This window comes from Pungitius pungitius, chromosome 2 (assembly GCF_949316345.1).
Source record: "Pungitius pungitius chromosome 2, fPunPun2.1, whole genome shotgun sequence".
Classification (NCBI taxonomy): Eukaryota; Metazoa; Chordata; class Actinopteri; order Perciformes; family Gasterosteidae; genus Pungitius; species Pungitius pungitius.
Window position 1 is genome coordinate 7,803,864 of NC_084901.1, and position 23,183 is coordinate 7,827,046.

Genomic DNA, 23,183 nt, shown 5'->3' on the forward strand with positions numbered 1-23,183 from the left:
TGGTTTTTTTTAATACAATATTTGTTAACGTTTGAAGTATTATTTTAAGCGTCTGTGGGTAGTTACACTTTGTATGGTGACATATACTGAGCTTAACTAATTTAGCTATACCGTGTGTCGAAAAATGTACCTTTCTTGAAGCCAAATCGAGTAACCATGGCAACTAAGGCTTGCGTCGAGTTGTGTACAACCCATTGAGCTGGCTGCTGCAGGCACAGGCAGGGACCGCTTCTAATCTATTTTTAGGGTGATTCACTGAACAAATAAGGCCCTTTTTGAACCGAGCTGTTTGCCACAAAGTGGCCGAGACACGGCGTGTCCTGTCGGCTCTGACAACCATCTGCCAGCGGGAGAAAGCTGCCACGGATGTCTGGTGGGGTGCGATTGTGACTTCAAGTGCTCAGGCCCCGTCTGTCTTTACTCTCTGCTGAATTGTGTTTTATAATTTTTTTCCTTTCAGACCATAAGTGAACTTTCATGAGCTGCTAATATTGTATATTCATTTGACAGATTTTTTATTTTTAGGGGAAGGGTCTATAAAAGTGTCCTACATTTTCCCAAATGGAGACAAATATGGTGAGCGATCACCGAACATACAGCTTTACACTTCTTTCATCACATAACGGCATCTGTGCCAACGTCTCCTATGTTCCATACAGAGGGAGAGTGCAGCAGATCTGCTTCAGGGGGGGTGAAGCGGAGTGGCGCCGGTAAACACACGTCAGCGGGTGGCATCATATACACTGGAGAGTGGCTTGAAGACAGCGTATGTATTTAAAAAATCCTGATGCCAGTTACTAAATGCTGTACGGTTGCATTTACTAGTCACACATGCTTGTTCCAAGCAGATGCATGGCAAAGGGACCCTGCAGCATCCCTCTGGAGCCGTCTATGAAGGAGAATTCAAAGACAACATGTACCACGGCAAAGGAACATATACCTTCCCGGACGGCTCCACTTACAAAGGTCACTTTCAGCACAACAGGTGACCGCCAATATGTGTGATTCCTTTAAAATTGTCTGAAAAGAGCCATGTTGTTTCCAAATGGTTATACTGTAGGGCTTCGGTTTGATTGATGATCAGTAACACAGGTTAGTCCTCTTTTAAAACCAGAATAAAGCAGTGAGGCTCAAGTTGTGCGTGCCCAATGCAATCGGTGTTGTAGCGCATCCTAAGATGACGAGCGTCTTACATATCCTGAACGCTACCATTTCAAATATTTCTGGTTAAATTTCCTCTTGTGCCGTTTAAAAGTTGACAATTTATTGGGGGGGCGGGGTATGAATCCAAAACTTCGATGTATATTATTTTGGTTTTGCCATCCATGTAAATGTATTTGTTTATGTCCTAACTGGTGTGGTCTAGGTTGGATGGTGACGGGTCGTTCACCGACACAAAGGGACTGGTTTGGACGGGGGAGTTTCTCGGCAGAGCAGCGTTAGGCCTCAAACTGCAGCACACTACAGAAAAACAAGCATTATTTTGCAATTTATAATATACTGTATATGCTACAAGAAATAGTATTAAATACAGCAACAAACAATGTGTGATACCTAAATACCCAAGCAATCAGTGTGTCATGTCTATGTTTAATTTCCCTTAGAAGATGTTTCAATGTTTTTTTTTCTGTTTTTATGCTGATGCAACACTTCTCAGTTAAAAAACATAATCCAAGGACTGCTAGTGGCAGGTTTAAGCAATTAATTCACTGCAAACTTAAGACTTGAATTTTAATATACCTGGAAATATATACATTATTTACCACACACAATAAAAGCTGTAAGCACATTTCACCCTGGTTATCTGGTTTCCATCAGGGTGAAGGATGATTACAGGGCACATTATTACAGCACTAGCTAATCACAAAGTCCCCATCCACGACAGCTCTACCTGAACTGTTGGAACAATCGCCCGAGGTAATGTGTGATGTGAGCAGTTTGACCTACAGTGTGTGTGTGTGTGTGTGTGTGTGAGTGAGTGAACCAGCTGTCAACCTCTATAGTCCTGCACAAAAGGAAATCGGAATTGTTCAATATTGTTTAATAAGCAACTCTGATATTGTACTTTTGAATTGCATTGAATAATGCATATGGATCTATAATTGCACATACCCCTGAACAACATTGGTGGAGTATTTATTTAGACTATTCAGGTATGGATATGTAACAAACACACATATGCTGTAATACCACCTATACATTGCTAAACAATTCTGGTAAAACACTGTACAGGATACAAGAAACAGTTTGTTCTATTAATTGTACAATTTTCAAGTAGTAAATAAAAATGTTGTATTGCAAATGTTTAGCGGTGATGCAAATGAAGAACCTTACGTGTGATCACAAAGGCAACAACGATGAGATTAAAACAGAAAATGGCACTGAAATTTGGCAAAAGATTTAAAAAAAAATACATCGAACGAGATATGTCTGTGACGTAAATACAAACAGTTATTACAGCCGATGCAATAAATGTTCAGTGCTTAAGGTTTTCTTTTCCTACATGAATGTGATGATAAGTGTTCATCACTACAGGTAGTGAGCTAGATGATGGCAAGGAAGCTTTAAAACTTTTGTAATATATTATTATCTCAATAAACCTGAGAATCTATTCTGTATACAACATTTTGTTCAACGATGTCCCCTTCCAGAAGACCACAAAAAACAACCATGTAATGCAGAAAGCCGACTTGAAAGGGAACAAAAGTACAAATTGTGCCGGAAACATCATTCTTTCAACAAAATTCTTTGAAAAAGAAAAAAAACACATTATGAAGACCACATTTTAATTTCTTAACATGTACCCAAAACAAAACAGTGGCCATGCACATTTCCACAGAGAAGCACAAGACCGAGTGTCAAAAGTGTGGCTGCTCTCGACCCTTCGCGGCAACTGGATAACAATCAGTACAACGCCTCGGATGATATGAAAAGAAATAACGGTACACATTCATTTTTTTCACTGCTTGCGTGTGGTTGAGCTTCAGACATCTCTGAGCTCACTACTCTGGAGCCCAGCTTAGGTAGTTTGACGTGAAGGATAAGAAGGATAAGAAAAACGGCACCCTTAAGGGGACGGCTGTGTTCTTCCAAGCAAAGTTGGCAAAGTTCCCCAAGAAGGACATCTCCAAGGGGCCCCGTGTCTTGGCAGATAGAGTCCGAGTCAGCTGGTTGAAGCGGGGATTCCAAAATGCCAATTATTCTCATTGCTGAGGTTTGATTAGCCAAAGTTTTTTCCATGAAAATAACTCAAGAGAAGTGCCCCGCTCCCAGAAACGGCGAAAAGTGGCAACTATGAGGCCGTTTAACATTAGATCTTGATTGTGAATGCACTCGGAAAAACAAGCACACCTCTGTTGAAGAGAAGTTCGCGGCCACCTCGTTGAGATTTTCTATGGGACACGACAGGCATTTTATGTTGTGTTGTAAAAGTTCTACATTTTTAAGAAATCTGGAATCTGCAAGGACTCTATGTAAGGTACATTTTAAATAGACAACATTTTATACAGCTTCTTACAGAAGATTCTCTCAGTGCAAAGCACCCTCCATACATGGGCCCATGTTGTGTGTTATTCTTGTCTTTCTGCATACATATACTTTTTACGTTCACAAACAAGCCTTTACTCAAACCTATCTACTGCTGGTATATTTATTTGCTTTTTGGCAACATTTTGGCATATGTGGGATTACTTTGCCATTAGTGGAAATTGCTCCCAACTATCAACTATCAAACTTACCCTGTGGTTGTTTCCAAAAGGATTTTTTTTTTTCTTTTTTTAGAAAATACATTTGAAAAAACTTTAAATCCATCACCCACAAACTACAACCGTGTGAAAATAAAGATGAACGGATTAGAAAATATGAACATTTACATCTCCATAAAAAAAAGCTTAGCCACACTCATTGATACAAATAAATAGGAAAACATTACTACAGATTCAAAAAAGCACCAACATTTAAAAAAACAGTGACCTATAAATTGACAAAGTGGTGAAGATACTTTTGGGAGTGTGGGAGGGGTGCTGTATAACTGGCCGAAACAGTCTCCTGCTTTAGCGGTGTCTTATTATCTGGTACCATTTGTTCGTGCCGTCCATGTGTGTTCACAGTAGTCATAGGCACATGTTAGCGCGCGGGTGTGTGTGTGTGTGTGCGACATATATTTTCTTTGTGCTGAGCTCAGAGTATGGCAGCCCAAGTACGTCAACTTGCATTTCTACCTGCCATCAAGGCTTCTCCATCTCCTCCCCGATGAAAACTATAATGCGGAATCCTCAACTCACCCTGAGACCGAAACAGGCTGGTGGTGGCCGTCTCCACCACCAACGCCTCCCCGCCCCGTCCCCTCCATCACGGCTGCTGCAGCAGCCCCTCCCACTGGATGGGCTCGGAGAAGACCTCCCTCTCCAGCCACATCTCGTAGCTGTAGTGGAAGTCCTCGGGCAGCTCCACGCGCTGGCCCAGCACGCTCTGCAGGCAGTTGTCCACGGGCGCAAAGTCTCCGTTCTTGTTCTTGTCGTAGCGGCGGCTGTTGAACTTCTCGATGCTCTCCCGCAGGGCGCACTCCTCCGCCTGAAAGTCCCAAGGGCGTGCGTCAATATCTGGGGGAGGGGACACAACATTAGTATCCAGAAGCATTTCTCTAATGTGTGTGTGTGTGTGTGAGAATGTTCCCCCCCTTAAATCTTCCATTATCCTTTGTCTTAGTGGTGAGACAACACCTGTGCCTTTATCGATCCCCCCCCCCTCTTTATTTTCCTACCTTATTTTTTTCCTCTTTTACTTTCTAACATTCATTGTGACAGATCACTTGCACTCCCGTGAGGGCAGTGACCCTGAAATATACCCCATTTTGTCTGTTACCATGGCAACACAATCCAGGCTGTTCACCAATGGCTGGTGGAGCATTGTATTTCACACATGCATAGAACATACGCACAGACGAGGGGCATATACACAGTATTACTATTAAATGAGAAATTCAAATGTATGAACCTATATGATGTTTACAGTCATGTTTACAAAAGGTTAGTGCAAACATTCTATTTTATTATGTTCCTTTCTTGGTTACATAATCATCTTTTAGATCATCTTTTGTATTATGTGCTTTAAGCATTCCGATCAAATCTGTAGAAGGAAAGAAAAAAGGGATTGCTGTTATATAAATCAGTTAAAACCTAAAATAAATGGTAATTTGTAACAAACTGTAGCTCAGCTAAACGCAAAGTGAACGGTTTGAACACTCCATGAATGTGGCTCCGCAGACCGCTAGTTACCATTTCCATAGGCCCAGTCGTCATTGAGCCTGTGGCGGACCTTCTGGTAGATGGCCGACATGGTCTTCATGTTGCTTTTCCTCCACTGGCGGCCCAGGTACTTGGTCTGAATCTTGAGCAGCTTGAGGACGTAGAGCTGCATCATGGCCTGCTTCACCTTCAGAGCTCTCTTCAGGATGGGGGCAGACTTGAACACCACCAACATCTGAAAAAGGAAGGAAATTTACCGCAGGAGCATTTTGGAGCACGCTGTGGTGTACCAGAGGCCCACTGCAAACACAGATGCCAATGAAACTGTACATGAACTGGCTGCCAGGTGCTGATTAATTTGTGCATGCTCATAATGGGACAGTTTGTTTTTAGTTCCTCTCCCACCGGGCCCCAGGGTGCACACTCAGACACTGATTGGGACACAGCAAGGGAGGATCTAGTCTTTACCAAAACATTCAGTCTAGTATTAGAAGTGTGAACTTTCTTGTCCCACCTTTTGGCTGCAGCATAAGGCTCTGCAGAGGTGCAGAATAGCTCACCATTGTCCTGGAGTGTTTCCACTTGGTCAGCTTGTTCAATATTCTCAGCAGATTTATACAAGAAAACAAGTTTCTCCAACAGAACTGGTTGCTGTCTCCTGCCTCCTGATAGACACACACATAACACTCATGTTATGGAGACACTTAGAAAGGCTTGACCTTCAGTGGGTCAGTCAAGTGTCATGCTGACTGCGTTTTGACCTACTAGGCTCTCAGCTGTGAGCTCAGGCATCTCGTGGACCACACAGTGGGCAAAGTCCAGCACACATATGCTGCAACGAAAACACAGACAAACACACTGATCACTTCCCGAATCTACTCGAAACTTCCCGGGGTCCATGTCTTTTATCTGGCTGCAAACGCTCCAATTGAAATCAAAGTACTACGTCAAATCATGTGTACAGTATTGCACCCGAGCTAAAATGGACAGGCCTGCTCCTAAGACTCCTGTCACCTAATTTGTGGCTTAATGTTCATTTATTCTCTCCGACACCTTCATCTTCTGCCATTGCGTGGCTGCTGGGATGCCATCTGTTCCACTTCCGGGACGCCTGCTGATTCGTGCAAGTCATGTCTGTGATATTTGGTTAGTCGTCTTAACAGCATGTTCTCCAACACAACAAGGTGTGAGCCATTTCCAGCATGGGTGACAAGAAATGGAGCCATAATGATACAATGCTTTTGTATCCACACCTTAACCGAGCGTTTTGACAGAAAAAACAAGAAGTGCAGTGATTTCTGGGAGGGTACAGAGGGGGAGACAGGGATCCTACCTGTTTTTGGCACTGATATAGGACATGATGTTCTGATTGAAGAACTTGAGGATGAGTGGGATACAGTTGGCAAACACCAGATGCTGGGAGACGATCTCAAACTTCAGGGAAAGAAGAAGTGGAATAGTGGGATCATTTCATTTGACTGTGTGGAGAGAAGGTCCAAAACCAGGATCTTTATAGTTATACAGTCTGCGGATGTATCATATTTTAGTGTTTTGTTCAAACGTGCTTTGTTTCGCCATGATTTCTACATGTTATGCTAACTAACATATCCTCAAAAATTGTTATTATGGTGTTGTGAGAATCATTGATTTGACTTCGTGGCATTCTGATGATGTAATATAGTTGTGTTGCAGCAGAGGGCGCTACCACTATAACTCTGCACAGCAGCCATTTAAAAAGTGTGACAGAATCTCCTTTCCTAGTCAGTGAATATTCCCGTCCCCATCCATTTGAGCCACAGAAAAACTGATAAATAAAACAAGACATAATTGCTTGAAATGGGGCCAAATCCTCTTTTTTTTTTTTTTAAAAGAGCCGTTTTCAGACCAGATGCTTTCTTTCAATCCGTATTCCGTCTTTAATCGACAGGAATGGGCGAACAGCGAGTCTATCCGACTGAGGCACGAGGTCCCGAGATGTGAGGAGGGAATGAAGGTCTAAACATAAGGTGTTGGCTAGAAGGATGAAAGAAATGGCACGCTTTACCGGATAATCAGGTGGAATGTATTGAAGGTAGAGCATAAGGGGGAGGTGCATAGATTATTGTGTACGTTTGTGCTGGGGTAGGCAGATAGAGGAGAAGAATAATGTAAAAGGAAAGAACGAATATAGGAGGGGGGACTGGTTTGTTACCTGATAAATATGGTTGAGTTTGAAGTGTTTGAGGAGCAGCAGAAGGAGAGCAGAAATGGCCTTGACGAGGATTTCTTTGTGACGATTCACGTCAATTCCCAGCTTCATGCTCTGAAGGACTGTGATACTGGAGGAAACACAAAGAAGGAGTAAATGGTAGGGAAATTTGAAAAACCTACGTGCATATTTTATCTTCACCCAAGTATCTGGATGACAAATAACTGCCAAAATTTAAAACAGTCAAACTGCAGCAATCTTTCTACAGTACTTACGGCATCTCCTCAGGCAGCACATCAGCCAAGATGTTAATGGAGTCGGTTTTGGCTTTGGATGTTGGAGCTGCAGCCAGCAGCAGCTTCAGGAGGGCAATCTGACACAAGTGACAATGCAGAGATCTATATTTTGTTGTGTAGAAGCAAATCTGTATCATCTCGGATTGCTGGCAAGAATGCCTGATGCTTAACCTTTTCTTGGAGGAACTAAAACCAACTGTATAAAAAAAGACTGTCAGCCGATGACATACATTGGGTAGCAAGATGGTGTGAATCCAGGCAGAACATGTGAGGAGGGATCGTCTATCATGAGCCACTCACCACGTACTGGGACAGGTTAGGAAGCATTCCCAGGTAAAGCATCTCTGTTGGTGTCTCCGCCACCTCTTCTTCACCCTAAAGAATATATTCACATCCAAAAAACACTTTAAACAGCCATGGGCACACAGAGGCAAATTTCAAATAGGAAATTAGATCAAAATAAAAAAACTGAAATCAAATATTATGCAGAAATATTAAATAGTATAGACAGATATATGCACAGTATTCCTGCACAGAGCTGTTGTACAGCCACAGGAAGGAGGGACCTCTCCAACGCTGAACCGATGGTTGCTTTATACATTAAAAATAGATTTACAGAGTCAATGTCGTGGGGCACGGGGACATTACTGACCAGACTCATTGGACACTGTTGCAGCGCGTCCTCTTTTTTGATCTGGACTTCAGCAATTGACACATATTTGTGCTGGAAAGCAAATCACAATATTAACAAAAACAACACAAATTACATATATATATTGAAATAACATTTCTTCTACCGATACATACAAATCATTTGTATCTAAATATACATATATAACTATAGACAAACAAATAACAAAAAGGGTGTTTGAAAAAGTGTTACTTTGCTTTTCTATCTGACACCCACAGGGTGTCTGTAAAAACTAGATTTTTATGGGGATTCAGCCAAAAGAGAGTATTGATTAAGAAACCCATATCAATCCGAGGCAATCCGAATGTGGGAAAACATGTGAACCCAGGTATTAGTGACTAAATGGTGAGTGTGTGAGTAAATGAGTGAACTGCTTAATGAGGCTGGGATTTCCCCATTCACCTGTTTAAGAGTCTTGACACTCTCGTGGATGGGTCTGGGCAAGCCCACCAGGGTATCTGTGTCACTGCAAAACCACAAACAGTTACACCAGACTGGATTAAAAAGGATATCGTAATTGTCTCAGATGAAAGGCCTACCTTCCCAGTGTAAACCCAATGAACTTGTTTCTACTGGTCTCCAGGAACTGCTCGATGTCTTTCTCCCTGCACACACAAAGACACGCTGCAGTCAGATTTTGGATTAATTCCTACACCTGCCGCCACACATATCAACGAGGGGCCCAACAGACAACTTTAATGGGAGGACTCACATGTGTGCGCACACCAACACAAACACTTAGAATGGCAACAGCAGGCCTTGGAGCTACTCTCAGGAATACACAGATGGAAAGCATATTGCTGGAGGACAGCAAGGAGAGAAAACTGAGGATTTTTTAGGATTTGCTTTTAACCCAACTCGATTGGTGGCACAGAATCAGGGTGGGAAACTGACACCATCTGCCAACCAAATGGTGTGAAGTCGTGGCTGTGGGTGGGAGGTTTTCTCTACTCCATAGTGGTCAAAATGAAGAGGTTTTATTCAGCGGAATGGACTTAAACTAATATTTTTAAATATAGAAATATGCCTGGGATCATCTTCAGCAGCCTTAGTAATGAGCATCAATATCAGTTCTGGCTTGTAGTATCTTGTCTGTATATAACCACTGTTATGTACCCATAGATTAAAGGCTTTAAGAGTACTCTTTAAATAACCTTTTTCAAAAACAAAGACACATGCAACAGCAGCAATACTTTTTACCATTATTTTACAGTAAATGGGGGTTTGTTGCCGACGCCAAAGTGCAGAAATAAAACGGTTAATTAACCTGACTTTAGGGGCCCAGGGGAGGCCCTTAGGGAAGTTGACTCTTTCTGTGGGAGGTCTGAGGGGAGGCGGCGGGGGTGGGGGCTGGATGATGACATCGCGATCCATGGGGTCCACTTCGCCCTCGATGCCGCTGTCAGTGTCCTCTGGGTCCTCCTCCTCGTCATTCTTGAAAGGGTCGCGCTCGTTGTATGTGTCCAGACTGTCCTGCTTAACCAGGGGCTGGGAGAGAGAGAGAGAGAGAGAGAGAGAGAGGGAAAGTAAACAGCACCGCCAGGACTGAAGTAAAATGTCCTATCAACACAAGCTAAGCAATTAGCCCACCTCATATTTGAAATGTGGTAACCTCCAGTTGTAAAACTGAAAAAACTGAGGCATGAACTCAATCCACCACAAATTTTACGTGATAGCGTATATCACCTTGAACCCCATAACAAGCAGACTCATGCTGTGCAGCCAAACATTGTAAAAACCCACTTTATTTCCAAAAATATCCTAAAAGGACTGCTCCACACTTTAAAAGGAAGACTTATCCTTTTTCACTTTTCTATTATTCTTATTCTTTTTCTTAGTGAGAGTGAAATAAAAACAGATAGCAGTTGCATATTTCTCCATTATATCCAAAGCTAAAGCAGGTTACAGTTAACTTAGCTTAGCATAAACAGCTAGCCTGGGAACCATAAAAATGGCAAGCAACATTTCAGACTGAACTTACCACGCATCTGCACCTCAAAACATACAGGAACAATGCAAGCAAAAGACTTTTTCTCATATTGAGATCCGATTCACAAAAAAAGTGCAAAACACACATTCACACACACAAGTGTCGCAGTTCAAACCATTTCTCTGATGAATGACTGTGGCGATAGTGCAAGCATCAGGCATGAGTCAGCGTTCTGGACATTAATAGTGCAGTTGATGTATGGTGCACCGGTGGCAGTGCCAATGCTGGACTAAGTGAGCGGTATAGTGAGTGTATGGTTGGGAGGTGGGGGGGAGGGAGGAGGTGAGGCTGTGTTGTGAGCCATTGTAAGCCATTCTCTAGTGTGTGGCGGGTAAAGCTACTGTGGTGTTTTAGTCTCCATCAGGGTTAGGGGACAACCGCTTTCAATGACATCCATGTGAGAGTGAGAGATAGAGGTCAACCGAGAGCCGAATAGAACACCTGCACAACAGAAAAGCACGGTCGTTACGATCTCAATTCACCTCCTCAATGAATGCATTTTAAGGACATTGACCCCTAGTCCAGAGTCTACAGCGCGGGGTGATTTTGTGCCAACAGACCTGGTAGCGATGTGATGAAAACTACAAGGGAAATGCTACTACGGTAGATGTCGGAAGTGACTTTACGGCACAGCGGACAGTTACCCCTCCAGCGCCAATGACAGCAGCCAGCAAGTCAGCCCTGTTTCTCAACACCCCCCCAAACTGAGCAGGCCACAGTGGAAGAGGAGGAGGAGGAGGAGGAGGAGGGAAGGACAGTATGCAATGTTAATGGATGGTATGGAAGGAGTGAAAAATGATAGAATAAGCATGGGAGGAAATGGGAAAAGAAGAGCAGGAGGAAGACAAGGAGCAGATGATAGAAGCAAGAGAGAAAGGAAAAGGGTAAAGTGTCTTCGAGTGTAAAAGAGAAATAAGGATATAAGCAAGTGTGAGTTGGAAATTAAAAGATGATGGAAGAAGGGAGTAGGGTAAAAATAATAAATAAGTATAAACAAGTAAAGAACAAGAACAAAATAAATTAAAATAAGCAATTGATGACTGGATGGAAAGGAAGAATTTTTATCATTTTTTGAAAAACGTTCGATGACAAAACTGATAATCATCTCAAATCTGTTGCCACAAAAATGTAAAGTAAGCTTTGGTGTTCAGTCTTGCTTGCTGCAGCTTCATATCTAGGTCATATCTAGCATTCAGACACTAAAGCGAAAAAATATGTTTGGGATTTCCCAAATGTCAAACTCCTCCTTGTATGTGTTGGAATGAGGAAGCAAGAGCGATTAAAAGGAAACCACGTGCAGAATTTAACTTCTGCTTCCTGATTATATTCTTTTATAATAGACTATAGATGTTGTCCAGTAGTTCATGGTGTCCAGACAGTATTCTTTATATGAAGTGTAATTCGACTTCCTTAGCAAGAAAAAAAAGGCACTGTGTAACCAAATATAGAACATTGTTTCCTCAGTTTTTGATGCAATCTGATATGATGATGAGGGATGAGGTTAAAAGGACAGCCGGGTGAGGAGAATAGCAAAAAGAAAGAGAAGGGAGAAAGAAGATGGAGAAAAGTGGGTGGCAGGGACGTGTGAGATGAAGTCCAGCTCAAGGCAGGGAGGAGATGCAGAAGGAAAAGAGGGAATTTGTGGGTAAAGACCTGCTTCTTGGTAAAGGGACTGTCTCCTTCCAAGCTATCAACAAAGGCACTCTGTGGGAACACAAGGAAGAGGGGCAATGAGAGACCAGAGTGCAATTAGCTCGTCCAGTCAAAGCGCTACCAAAAACAGAGCTGCCCCAGCACCAATAATAACATCTCTGGCATCGCTGACTTACAACAGAGAACCAGGGATGTTGTCACTAAGGGAACCTTTCAAAAGCTGGACCCCGGAAAATAGTTAGAAGATGAGTTAAAGAAGGAATTCTATAGGATCACTTTAGAGACACATGAAGCCACTCAAACAGTCAAAGGGCAAAGGGCAAAGGCAATAGAAAAACACAGTTTTTTTCGTGTACCCTGCGGCTGCGGCGGCCTCTCTTCTGCTGCTGCTGCTGTTCAATGAGCTCCATGGCGGAGGCCGGGGGCGAGGCCGCTCTCATGGCTCTGACCACCTTGATGCTGTCCTCCGTCAGCGGGGGCAGCCTCAGACACTCCCGGCCCCGCACCTTCATCTCCTGGAGCTCCTCGAAACCCCCCAAAGTGAACTGGAAGAGAAGGATGGCGGGGAGGGGAAACACAGGCTTATGTGCAGCAAGTCAGGAGGAAGAGAATTTATCATCCCCGGGTCACCATTCATTCCGCAAAATACATTCAAAATATGAAATGGATGGGTGATTATAATGAGACCGAAAGTATGCCAGTGTTTGCAATTACTAGTTTTAATACACAATACGACTTTAAATCATTTTCATAGGGTAGTGAACTTGTTACCTTTGGTGGTTGCTGCCTAAAAGATGGGAAATACGTATGTGGACTAAGAGCTTTTAAACTCTCATTGTGGCTGTATAAGGAAGAACTATAACTCTCCAACACTGTGCAGAAATCAATCTAAGTGCAATATGTGTCATAATGTACTAACCAGTATCGTCTTCCAGAGCAGCAGTAGGACTTTCTTCATGGGGAAATGCGGGGCATTCATGCTGCAGAACTTGGTCACCATGGTGAAGAGGAGCAGGGCAAAGGTCTCTCCGTTGTACAGGGGTGAACCTGAGGGGTCAAAGGTCAAAGTCTGCGCTTTTGGTTCGAATATATGAGAGCACACGCTAAAGGCGGACTCTCCTGTGCATCACAAGACGGCCATGATTCAACGGATAAAATATTTATCAAAGTCTACCACCACAGCAACCGTTACATATTATTCAAACACACACACACACACACACACACACACCTAGCTCATTCTTGAAGGCTTCTCTCGCTGTTCTCCACTCAGGTCTGTCATCCTCCGTTTGACCTCTGATGGTCTCCACCATCAAGTACATGATGCTAAGTAGGACTCTGCAAAGACAACGAGGACACAACTAGACCACATGTGTGTGTGTCGTAACAAAACTAATGGGCCTGGAAGGTCAAAAGATAACACTATAATGAAGGAAATGATTAGTAGCGATGAAAGGGGAAGTGCAAGAAACAGAGGAGGATTGTTTTGCAGTAAGCTTATATAAGTGGGAGAAAACCACTTGTATTCTCTGCCAAAATAATGCACCATCCATTCACAATTGCCTGACGTAAGTCGTTGTTTTATCCATTAAACGCTTTGTTCACTAAACAAAGCCTCAGAGTTCAGAATGACTACACAGGTTTTACGATCGTTTTCAGGTGCAGAACGAGACGTTTTTTCAATGTGTTCAACTGGGAAATGCACAGACAGAGCTCTGCATTTGTGTGAACATACGAGTGTGTATATGTGGATACAAAATTAATCTGTGGTAAAAGGACATATAATATATAATTAAATGTTGCAGACCAGGTGTTTGTGTGCTTTAAAATGTATGACATGTATGTTTCTTAGAGAGACTGATGATTTGGAAGATATTTGTGTACTTTCTTGTGTGAAGGGAGGGGAATGAGGACCTAGGCTGCGAGGCATGTGGTAGATTACTTACCTGAGCTCTGTGCTGTCGGCAAGAGAGATGGCAGGCTTCCTCACTGCACTGCTGCATGCCTGGTTGTTACTGCAGACACGAATAAGCATTGACATCATTTTAGTGGTTTATTGTAAAAAAAAAAGAAAAAAAGAAAAGCCACTCTGGATTATTATACCCTCATCATCATGCTTTTTTTAATGCATGCCCCATCATTTTTAAAAACACAACCAGACTCAATGAGCAGCGACCCGTGTGCCTGATTGGCACCGCTTTGCTGTGCAGCATGTTGATGGACCTGACTGTGCCGTGACGCCTCAGAGTAGCTTATGTAACAAACAAAAGAAGCACCAAATCAACACCAGCGGCAACAAAGGCAACTCGAAGGAGCCGCCGCCGCACCGTGTCCTCAACGGAGGTTTTGAAGTGGAGAATCACAGGCGCTGCGTTTACTGTGTCCCTTTCTCTCATCACTCCACCGTTTGAATGAAGTCTAGATTTTAGGAGAATATTCATCTGAAGAACATGATTTAGAATTCCTTCCCTTCCTTTACGGCCTGCAGAGTGCCATCACTCGGGGGGTTAAATTATAAAAAAGGCACCTATAGGCAGAGGTGTGGACTCAAGTCATGTGACTTGGACTCGAGTCAGACTCGAGTCATGAATTTGATGACTTGAGACTCGACTCAACAAAACGTACAAAGACTTGCAACTCGACTTGGACTTGAACACCGATGACTCGTGACTTCACTTGGACTCGAGCCTTTTGACTCGAGAAGACTTGCTACTTCCCATGAAAACTGGGGGAAAACATTTTCACACCACCGTGCGCCACCTGTATGCAGAGAGCGCTGCCTGCACGACATCCAATCACTGCAGTCCATTTGACCGTATCAACGAGACAGCTCGTTCATGGTTACAAAAATCGGGATTTTTGAACCCGGATTCAGACTCCGATGGAAATCCTCGCCAACATTATGTCAACGTCCGTTTTAAAGTAGTGTAATGAGCTGAGTTAAAGTTATTAGTTAATCAGTTATGCAGATGTTGCATGTGTTCACGTTATGCTCCGTTACCAGCTGTAGTTACGCGAGACAACCCGAGTTTTGGGGGGCCGTGAATGCGGAAGTGTTCGTTCGGCGTGGTGACGGCCAACAGTGACCGAAGTTGAGTTGTTTTATATAAATAATTGCAGCGGAGTTGCAAGCCAGTCATCGCCTCCTTATTTACGCTGCAGCATTGGGGTGAGCGTTACAGCACTATAACACAGTCACAGTCGATCCACCATTACCCTTCCCTTTGTAGTCTAGGTCTGTGAGGCAGCGCACCATCACCCAGGGTTCCCCATCCCCACTATAATAAAAGGACTCGAAATGACTCGAAAATAAAATGGTACGACTTGTGACTCGACTTGAGACTTGTTGGCTTTGACTTGTGACTCGACTTGGGACTTGCTTCGTCTTTGACTCGACTTGACTCGGGACTCGAGGGCAATGACTTGAGACTTGCTAGTGACTTGCCTAACAGTGACTTGATCCCACCTCTGCCTATAGGTCTGCGCTTTCTATTGCCTACTTGCTCTTTGATTCCCTTATACCCTCGTGTAAATACATGAGCAGCAGCATGTCTGTAGTCTTATTTATTAGACAAATCCAAAGTAAAAGGGGACTTTGTTGCTGGCGTTTTTTTTTTAATGGAATCTTTTGAATTTGTAAATGACTCACACATCGCCGGCACATTCGGCGCGCCTTACTCACTCGATCTCCATGCTAAGCAGCTCCAGCAGCGCCGTGAAGATGCCCATGTCATAGAGCAGAAAGACATTGTGTCTGGACCAGTGGAGCACGTCCACCTCTGTGTCACACTCATCAAACACTCCTGGTGTGGGGGGGGAGGGGGGGGGAGAGTAGCAGAGAGTTAGCAGTTTACAGCCCTAGATGCTAAAGCGCGTGGTGCATTTTGGGCTTACTAGCACACTGGGAAGGAACGGGTGAACCACAAACACTGCTGCCTTTCCTGCTGCTGTTTTAAAAGGCCTGATGCTGGTTGTTCTGTATTGGGCCTACGCACCCTGAGCCAAGTAGAGGATGGCCCTGGCCACCTTCAGCCTCTTGTCCCTGTCCGTCACCTCCAGTGCATCCAGGAGCCTCATCACGTACGACCGCTGCTCCTTCAGCGTCAGCTCGGTCCACCTCCTGCCTCGAGCTGAAGGAAGGACACAGCAACACATTGTTGGCTCCTCTAATGTGTCCAAGACGTACAGGAAACACACAAACAAAAGACAGAAAAGTCTAATCCTAGGTCCTAGATAGAATGTTGGCGGTTATGGGTGTTAGCCAACTTTACCATACAGTTGAAAGACAACGTTTCGCTTTATGCTGCAGTTTCTCACAGTTTACCCCCTTCAGAGTTGCCCGTACTGTGTCACATCGCTCATCTCTACATATTAATCCAACTCAGATTGTTTGGGAAATTGGGCCACTGTAAATAACTGTGATCGCCGAGATCTCATTTTTCACAGTGCTCAGGTTGATAAAGTGTGTGTGGAATTCTATGGATTGCATCCCACTGCTTTGATGAGTCTGTCATTAGATTTTGACATTGACATTATGTTCAGGGCCGCTGCGTGAGCTCTGGAAATAGCTGAAAGCTAGTGGGAGTGGAATAATACAGAGCTGCAATTAACAGAGTCAGTGGTGTCATTAGCAGAGACCAGTACACAAATACTCCTGAGACTACTACAATAATTACAGCTTATTAAAAAAATGCACGCCTTGTCTGGCAAGCCTTTATCTTTTTACAGTTTTAGTCTATTCTTAGAGGCTTCATTTAATTACGTGGACAGCGCCTCGTCTTCCTCTACTCAAGTCTGCTCCAGATGTCGAAGTGTTCTTGAGCAAGACACCTAACCCTCAACTGCTCCCCGGGCGCCCCCAAGGCAACCCACTGCTCCCACTGTGTGGGATGGCTAAAAAGGAGAGAACAGTTTCCTGTATGTGTAAAATAATACTTGGCAATAAAAATGGCTTCTTCTTCTGCTTTACTTGAGTAAAGAGTTCAAATCAGACACACTGTGATAATCACAGTAATTCAGATGATTGGGAAGCTATAGTTAGAAGGAGAGAAACCCCATTGATGGGCCCGGTCATAAACACACACACACACACACACACACGGAGCACAAATCAATGAGGAGAACCACGTTCTGACAACGAATACCCATTGGCGACTGAGAACATGCATACACATAAGCGAATAAAAAGACCCTAATGCAAAGAGGCAGCTCTGTGCTTTATCTCTGTAGAGCAGCAGTCGGAGAAGCTCTCATCTAATCCTGCTATTCAATACCGCTCAGACAGGAGAGGAGGTGACGGATGAAGAGGATGAGGCTCGTCTCGCTCTTTTTCAAAACCGCATGGAAAGATGTAACAGTGACTAGAGCTTTGAATGGCTTCTTCTGTCCAAAGGGATATCTGTGGTATATAGTTTGATAATAAAATTAACGAAAAAAAATGTCTGTCATTGCAACCGAATGCAACATATAGTGAACAATTACACAAAAAAAACACAGGTACCTGTTCTCTTTTTAACAAATATGTTTCTAAAAATCAAACTTGATAATTACTAAACAAGAGGAAATAATAAAAAAATAAAAATCTGTTAATAGATATTGAATAAATAATTGTGTGTGAGACAGTAGCTCGTGTTTTAAAAGCTTCCTTGTGCTTGGTAACCAAATATTAATCCCATGATTAGGCTGGACCCGCCCGTGTGAATCTGTGGGGATATTTTTTCTTTGAACAGATTAAAAGAGCAGAGCTTTGATGTGCCTGGTCACCCGCCTCACGCTGAAGAGCAACGCTGGCTTGTGCTGCACTTCAGAGGTGAGACAACTGAGCCGAAGAGAGCTCGTCAGATCTCATTTACAGCTTTTAGTGTGAAGCTGAGAAATGCAGTGAAATGTTTTTACCATCCCAGTTGCCTTGTCATATTTGTAAAGTAACAATTCTGAACTCCTGGGGGATCACTCGGATTTTGGGGGTATTTTTCAATGAAAAACAACTAATCACTAACAGTTTGTTCAGTGTTGAACTTGTTTTTAGTCATCATTCATTCACCATCACTTTATCATCCAACTCATGGTCACTCTTATCAAGCACTGAACTTGGGGCCACACGGAAGAGACAGCAATCGCTGTGTTGCAGGAGCTTCGGGGTCTCTGGATGGACAACGTTTCTGGCGGTAGACGTTTGTCAAGATCCCATTCTGCAGTGCTACATCCGTGTGAGCATTTGTGACAACAGTTAACAATAGGTTTTATAATCTGCCCCACACACACACACATGCACGCTCACACACGCACGCACACACACACACACACGCACAGTACCATGGCTCTTGAAGTCCTCCTCAAAGTAGTCTCTGTTCAGTGCAAACTCTGGCTCCTCTGTGTAACTGTAGAGCTCTGTGGACAGAAAACAATACAACAGAATTAGGAGTTAAAACCAAACGGCAATGTATAAAAATATTTATTTTAAGCAAAATATGCTCGCAGCTTCACGACTAAGAGAAAACCCTGATTTTTTTATGAATTTAAAAAATGTTTTATTAATTTCATTAAAAAAAAAATAGATTAATCAATGGGGAAGTTACAGCCCTAAATAGAATAAAGCAGGATATAATAGAAATGGGAGACAGTATCCCTCCTTCAGGAAACCGGCTCTACCCGACAAAAACAACACAAACAAGTTCCAGTCAACACATGGTGATCTTATCGGTTTCATGCACAGTCGAATGATTCATCACTTCGCCATGCTTTGCCTCCCGGCTAGAAAGCCGCTGCGACTGTCTGTCTGTGTGCGTTTGCCAATCTGACTCAGCTGCTACACGCCATCCACCAGGAGGACAGTCATTAGCATGCACTTGAAATACACTACAATCAAAAACATCCATCAGCATCATTGAATTCTATTCCTCTTATATGCATCTCTGAGCATTTATAATTATCGTCGTGTATGAGCAGTTACCAGAAACGTGTGTGCAGTGTGTCAGCTTATTGCCTTGTTTTAATAAATAAAGAAGGAACATAGAAAATCAGTCAAAAGTCGACACTTTCTCGTTGATTCTGAAAATATGTATGTCAACCATTCATAGTTTTAGGTGTCAGTCTGACTCAGTTCGACTTGAAAAGAGAATGGGATATGAGCGAAGGAAAGGGCGGCTTCAAGAACGCAACAAGGCCAGACGTGTGCATGAAGGTGCGTGGCACCTCTTTACACGAGAGTGGACAGCCATCGGGCTCTGTGTGACTGCACCCAAGCACAGCTGTAATGTTAGCATCCTGACGTGCTAGAGTCTGGTGTATAGCGGCTGGTCAGTCTTACCGGAGAGCTCAGCAGTCAGCGAGTCTGTGTCTCCGTACTCAAACTCCAGGTTCGGAGACTCCATGGAGCTCTGTGAGGAGCAAAAAACACATTTGCATTTACACATCATAGTACGCAACTGATCTTATCCAAATCACCGATGCCCTGACACCCACATGCATAAACATACTGCAGGTTATTTACATTTTTTCCAGCGCCTACTGTACCACTACTCTGTACTCCACTTACAGCCACACGCTTCACACACACACACACACACGTTCAGTTTCGCTTCCTCGTGTGTATTGTAGAGTTTCGATTGGCTGCCGAACATCCAGGCGGCGTTGATTACTCATTTACATAGTGATTTTTCATTTACAAGCAGCTCCAGCTTCCCTCAGACCGATTGCGAGGAGGAGAGACGCTCTCCCTAACGAGGACGCTGTCCCTAACGAGGACGCTGTCCCTAACGAGGACGCTCTCCCTAACGAGGACGCAGATCTTTCGGTGGAGCGACACACTGCAGTGGGGAAGGAGTGATGATGGTTTGAGAGCAGATTAGCTCCTGAATGCAGTCGAGGGTCCCTCCCGGCTCGGATTGTAGCCTCACCCTGTGATCAGCACGAGACGGACTGCGTACATTGTGTTTTTTTAGAAAAAAAAGAAAAAAAAGCTCACCGCCTCTAAAGCCATTGCACAAAATGTAAACTTAGAGCATGTGATCCACGAGTGACCTCAGAAGCCCAAATGGTTCAACATTGTGAAAGGACGTTTCTCCAAATTAGAAGAGCATTTATTGATAATAACCTTGAGATTGTAATTTGGTTATGATGAATGCCTGGGGCAAATTAGTAGGTGGAAGAAAATAGGCTCTGGGGCGGAACATTCTTGTTTGTCTATTTCTTCAGTAAAGGATGTTAACTGATGAAATTTCCTTAAAGGGAGTAATAAAGATTAATTTGATCTTAAAGCAAATTAAAATAAAAAATAGTAATTCCCTCCTGGCAGCACTGGGAGGCGACAAGCTACGAGTGTTAGATGTGTTTAACCCTGTGAAAATGGGCCTAGGGCCAGGACTGTAAATAAGGATGTGATGAGTCAGCGATCCCACTTAAACAAGCGCTGTCACGGAGCAGTTTCCTATAAATACCTGGTGCAACCAAGTCAGTATCTGCAATACGTTGGCATTGTTTTTTTGGAAGCATTTAATTTACTTTATTTTCTCCACTCCTTCCATTTCAGGTGGTCTTGCAGTCAAAATCCACATAATGCTGCTTGTGAAATGAGAGTCAAGAGTCTCCTCTTCAGTCCCTTCAGGGTCCTACATGGCACACATAACGGCACGGTGTTTATGGTGTGTATATGTCTGCTTAATATTGATCCAGCTGCAAGAGGTCGATCGCAAACACCGCCCATACATAACATAGCGGGGGTTAATTGCGTTACTCAATATAAAAATGCCCCATTTTATCTACCGACACAGTGGCTTCATATGAGCAACGACCTCAGATATACAAAAGCTATTCCAGACTTTGTTGTGTGATATAATCGGGGCTGCGAGGGGACATCCCATCGCCAACATTTGTTTCTCATCTCGTCCTGCTGTCGGCTGCTTCGCTCTGTTCCAAAATGTGGCTTGACTAGTGATTTTTACCTAAACAAATCAAGCAACAATGAAGAAATCATCAGCGTGACATAATAACTCTGCTGATATCATCTGGGTTATCGCGGATAGTCTTTCAAACTGGGTGTATGGAGTGTGAAAGACAAGGGTACCGTGAAGACGACTGGAGTTTATTGAAAAGTTGCTAATGGGGATATTTATTCTCTAATAGCAAGACTACAAAAGCAAGAGAAAATCTGCAAATCCTCACATCTGAGCAGCTGCAACCAGAAAAAAGTTTGACAATCTTGCTTGTTGAGTGACGGTTATTGTTGTGGTCCACGATAACATTTAGAGATGAATCGAACAAGCAGCCTAGTTCACCATGCATCTGGTGGAGAACCTACTGTCCCTCGCAGGGTGGTGGGGTAGAGAGGGGGGAGGGGGGGTAGGGGGGGGCTTGACTAGCCCCTGGGTCTGAAGTGGCGGCTCTCTCCGAACTCAACTGCGGTGTTTTGTTAATTCCTGCCAGCATCAACACCGGAGCACCCTGCCCTTGTCCCTCTGGGCTTCTACTGCTCCCCCTCGCTCTCCTTCATTTTCTCATCTAGTCTCCCTCACTGCCGCCGCCCCCCCCCCCCAACCATCACTCCTCTGTCCAAACGGCACCGCTTCTGTTCCCCAGCAAGTGTGCGGACGTAATGTCGAGGAAGGCCAACACACGCCGCATGGACAGAGATGACAGATCATTTACATATACGATCAACTCCGATTGGAGGTCAACTTAACGGACAGACACAGGAGCCCGGGGGGGGGGGGTTATAAGCATCAACATATGGGGTTTGACGTTTAGTGCTCTCAACAGCCATGTCTTTCATCCCCCTCCCTCTGCCATCCCTCACAGACAGACGCACACCATCGACAACCACTCACTCCAAATCTATGCCATGAATATGCTCCAATTCCCTCTGAGCCACACTGCACAAACAATAATAGAGACTCAGGGGGGGTTGGACTGGGCTTTTCCTCAGACAAGAACTTTAACGGTTTATCCTCCGAATCTGGACTAAGCAAACCAGGAATGAAAAAACCCATCCTCTTCATAATTCTTTTATGAGGGAATGAATTATATCTGCACTGGCACTGGGAAGAGGGATCATCGGGCTGAACGTGAGCCGTGCTGTTCAGAGGAGGCCCATGTTTCAGAACATGGCTCCAAACCGGAAAAAAAAACATTAGAATATATGATTTAAATGATTGTTCACTGTCCATCGTGCTAAAGACCAACATTTTGGTGGATGACCGTCTGCAGATCAATACATGTTGGACAATAACATTAATAGTTGGTTAAACTCCAGTGCAGGGCCTGTTGATCTTTTAAAGAAACCAATAATGCCATATCAAAAAATATCAATGGATATTACAGAGACCAAAGTCAAGTGATAAATTTGTCTCTTAAATTTAACCAGCAAGCATATGAACCGATATGAAATGATACTATTTTGTGACGCTTTAAACTGCACATGTGATCAATCACTGTAACATCAACATGTACTTCATTTGAGTCAAAGAATCAATGAACTGACTATGGTGGGTAGATCCTAATTGCTACGAGTATTCACCGCGAGAGAATACAAATCCATAAACACACGAGGACTAATTCAGAAATACACACGCGTCGTAGTGAGGTTACTCGGGCTTCACATTTCACCTCCCGAGAATGCGGGAGGTGAAATGTTGAGGAGCACCGCTGTGGGAGATTACTGCGCGGGGGGTATTTATAGGAGCCGGTTACCGAAATAACACCTCGGTGTCTGCCTGCATGTCTGTGTGCATGCTCTTCAGCCGAGACGACGACTCGTTGCGTGGAAGAGGACATCCAGCTGGACGGAAAGCTACCCAGCAACAACACACTGTGTCCGTCTCTCACACACACACACACACACACACACACACGGGTAAGGTTATGAACGACAGGTACCTCCATGTCCTCCGCCTGCATCTTTCTCTCGGTCCGTGCGGCTCTCTTCCTCCTCCGCAGACAGTTCACGCCGGTCCGGTGCTGTGCTGCGACTGCACCGCGCTAGGAGGAGGACTACCGGCTCCTGAGTGAGAACCAAGTTGTGGGTCTCCTCCTCCTTCTCCTTCTCCTTCTCCTCCTCCTCCTCCTCTATCGCTTTCTCTCTCCCCGTCTGTTTGGTTCACCGTCCCTGTGCGCTCCGAGGGGG

General features: G+C 43.9%; 2 protein-coding genes across 4 annotated transcripts; one reads left to right on the forward strand and one right to left on the reverse strand.

Annotated features, from left to right (window-relative positions):
* Nucleotides 1–35: 35 nt before the first annotated feature.
* Nucleotides 36–1,889, forward strand: morn2 (MORN repeat containing 2). 2 transcript variants are annotated; one of them, XM_037460556.2, is made up of 5 exons: nucleotides 39–373; nucleotides 526–576; nucleotides 660–766; nucleotides 849–985; nucleotides 1,367–1,889. In XM_037460556.2, exons 1-5 carry the CDS (start codon nucleotides 367–369, stop codon nucleotides 1,494–1,496), a joined length of 432 nt encoding a protein of 143 aa, XP_037316453.2. In that variant the 5' UTR covers nucleotides 39–366; the 3' UTR covers nucleotides 1,497–1,889. The 2 variants fall into 2 exon arrangements, with proteins under 2 accessions (XP_062416285.1, XP_037316453.2); XM_062560301.1 differs by lacking the exon at nucleotides 526–576 and having other exon boundaries at nucleotides 36–373.
* Nucleotides 1,890–2,405: 516 nt separating this feature from the next.
* strip2 (striatin interacting protein 2) lies at nucleotides 2,406–23,174 on the reverse strand. 2 transcript variants are annotated; one of them, XM_037460548.2, is made up of 22 exons: nucleotides 22,937–23,174; nucleotides 19,374–19,443; nucleotides 18,380–18,454; nucleotides 16,060–16,194; nucleotides 15,747–15,867; nucleotides 14,011–14,079; nucleotides 13,296–13,402; nucleotides 12,984–13,111; nucleotides 12,421–12,609; nucleotides 12,065–12,115; nucleotides 9,689–9,909; nucleotides 8,961–9,026; nucleotides 8,824–8,887; nucleotides 8,383–8,454; nucleotides 8,031–8,105; nucleotides 7,710–7,807; nucleotides 7,438–7,564; nucleotides 6,580–6,680; nucleotides 6,012–6,078; nucleotides 5,807–5,911; nucleotides 5,277–5,481; nucleotides 2,406–4,601 (listed from the first exon to the last, which is right to left on the reverse strand). In XM_037460548.2, exons 1-22 carry the CDS (start codon nucleotides 22,955–22,957, stop codon nucleotides 4,351–4,353), a joined length of 2,418 nt encoding a protein of 805 aa, XP_037316445.2. In that variant the 5' UTR covers nucleotides 22,958–23,174; the 3' UTR covers nucleotides 2,406–4,350. The 2 variants fall into 2 exon arrangements, with proteins under 2 accessions (XP_037316445.2, XP_037316447.2); XM_037460550.2 differs by lacking the exon at nucleotides 12,065–12,115 and having other exon boundaries at nucleotides 22,937–23,173.
* Between the last annotated feature and the right edge of the window lie 9 nt (nucleotides 23,175–23,183).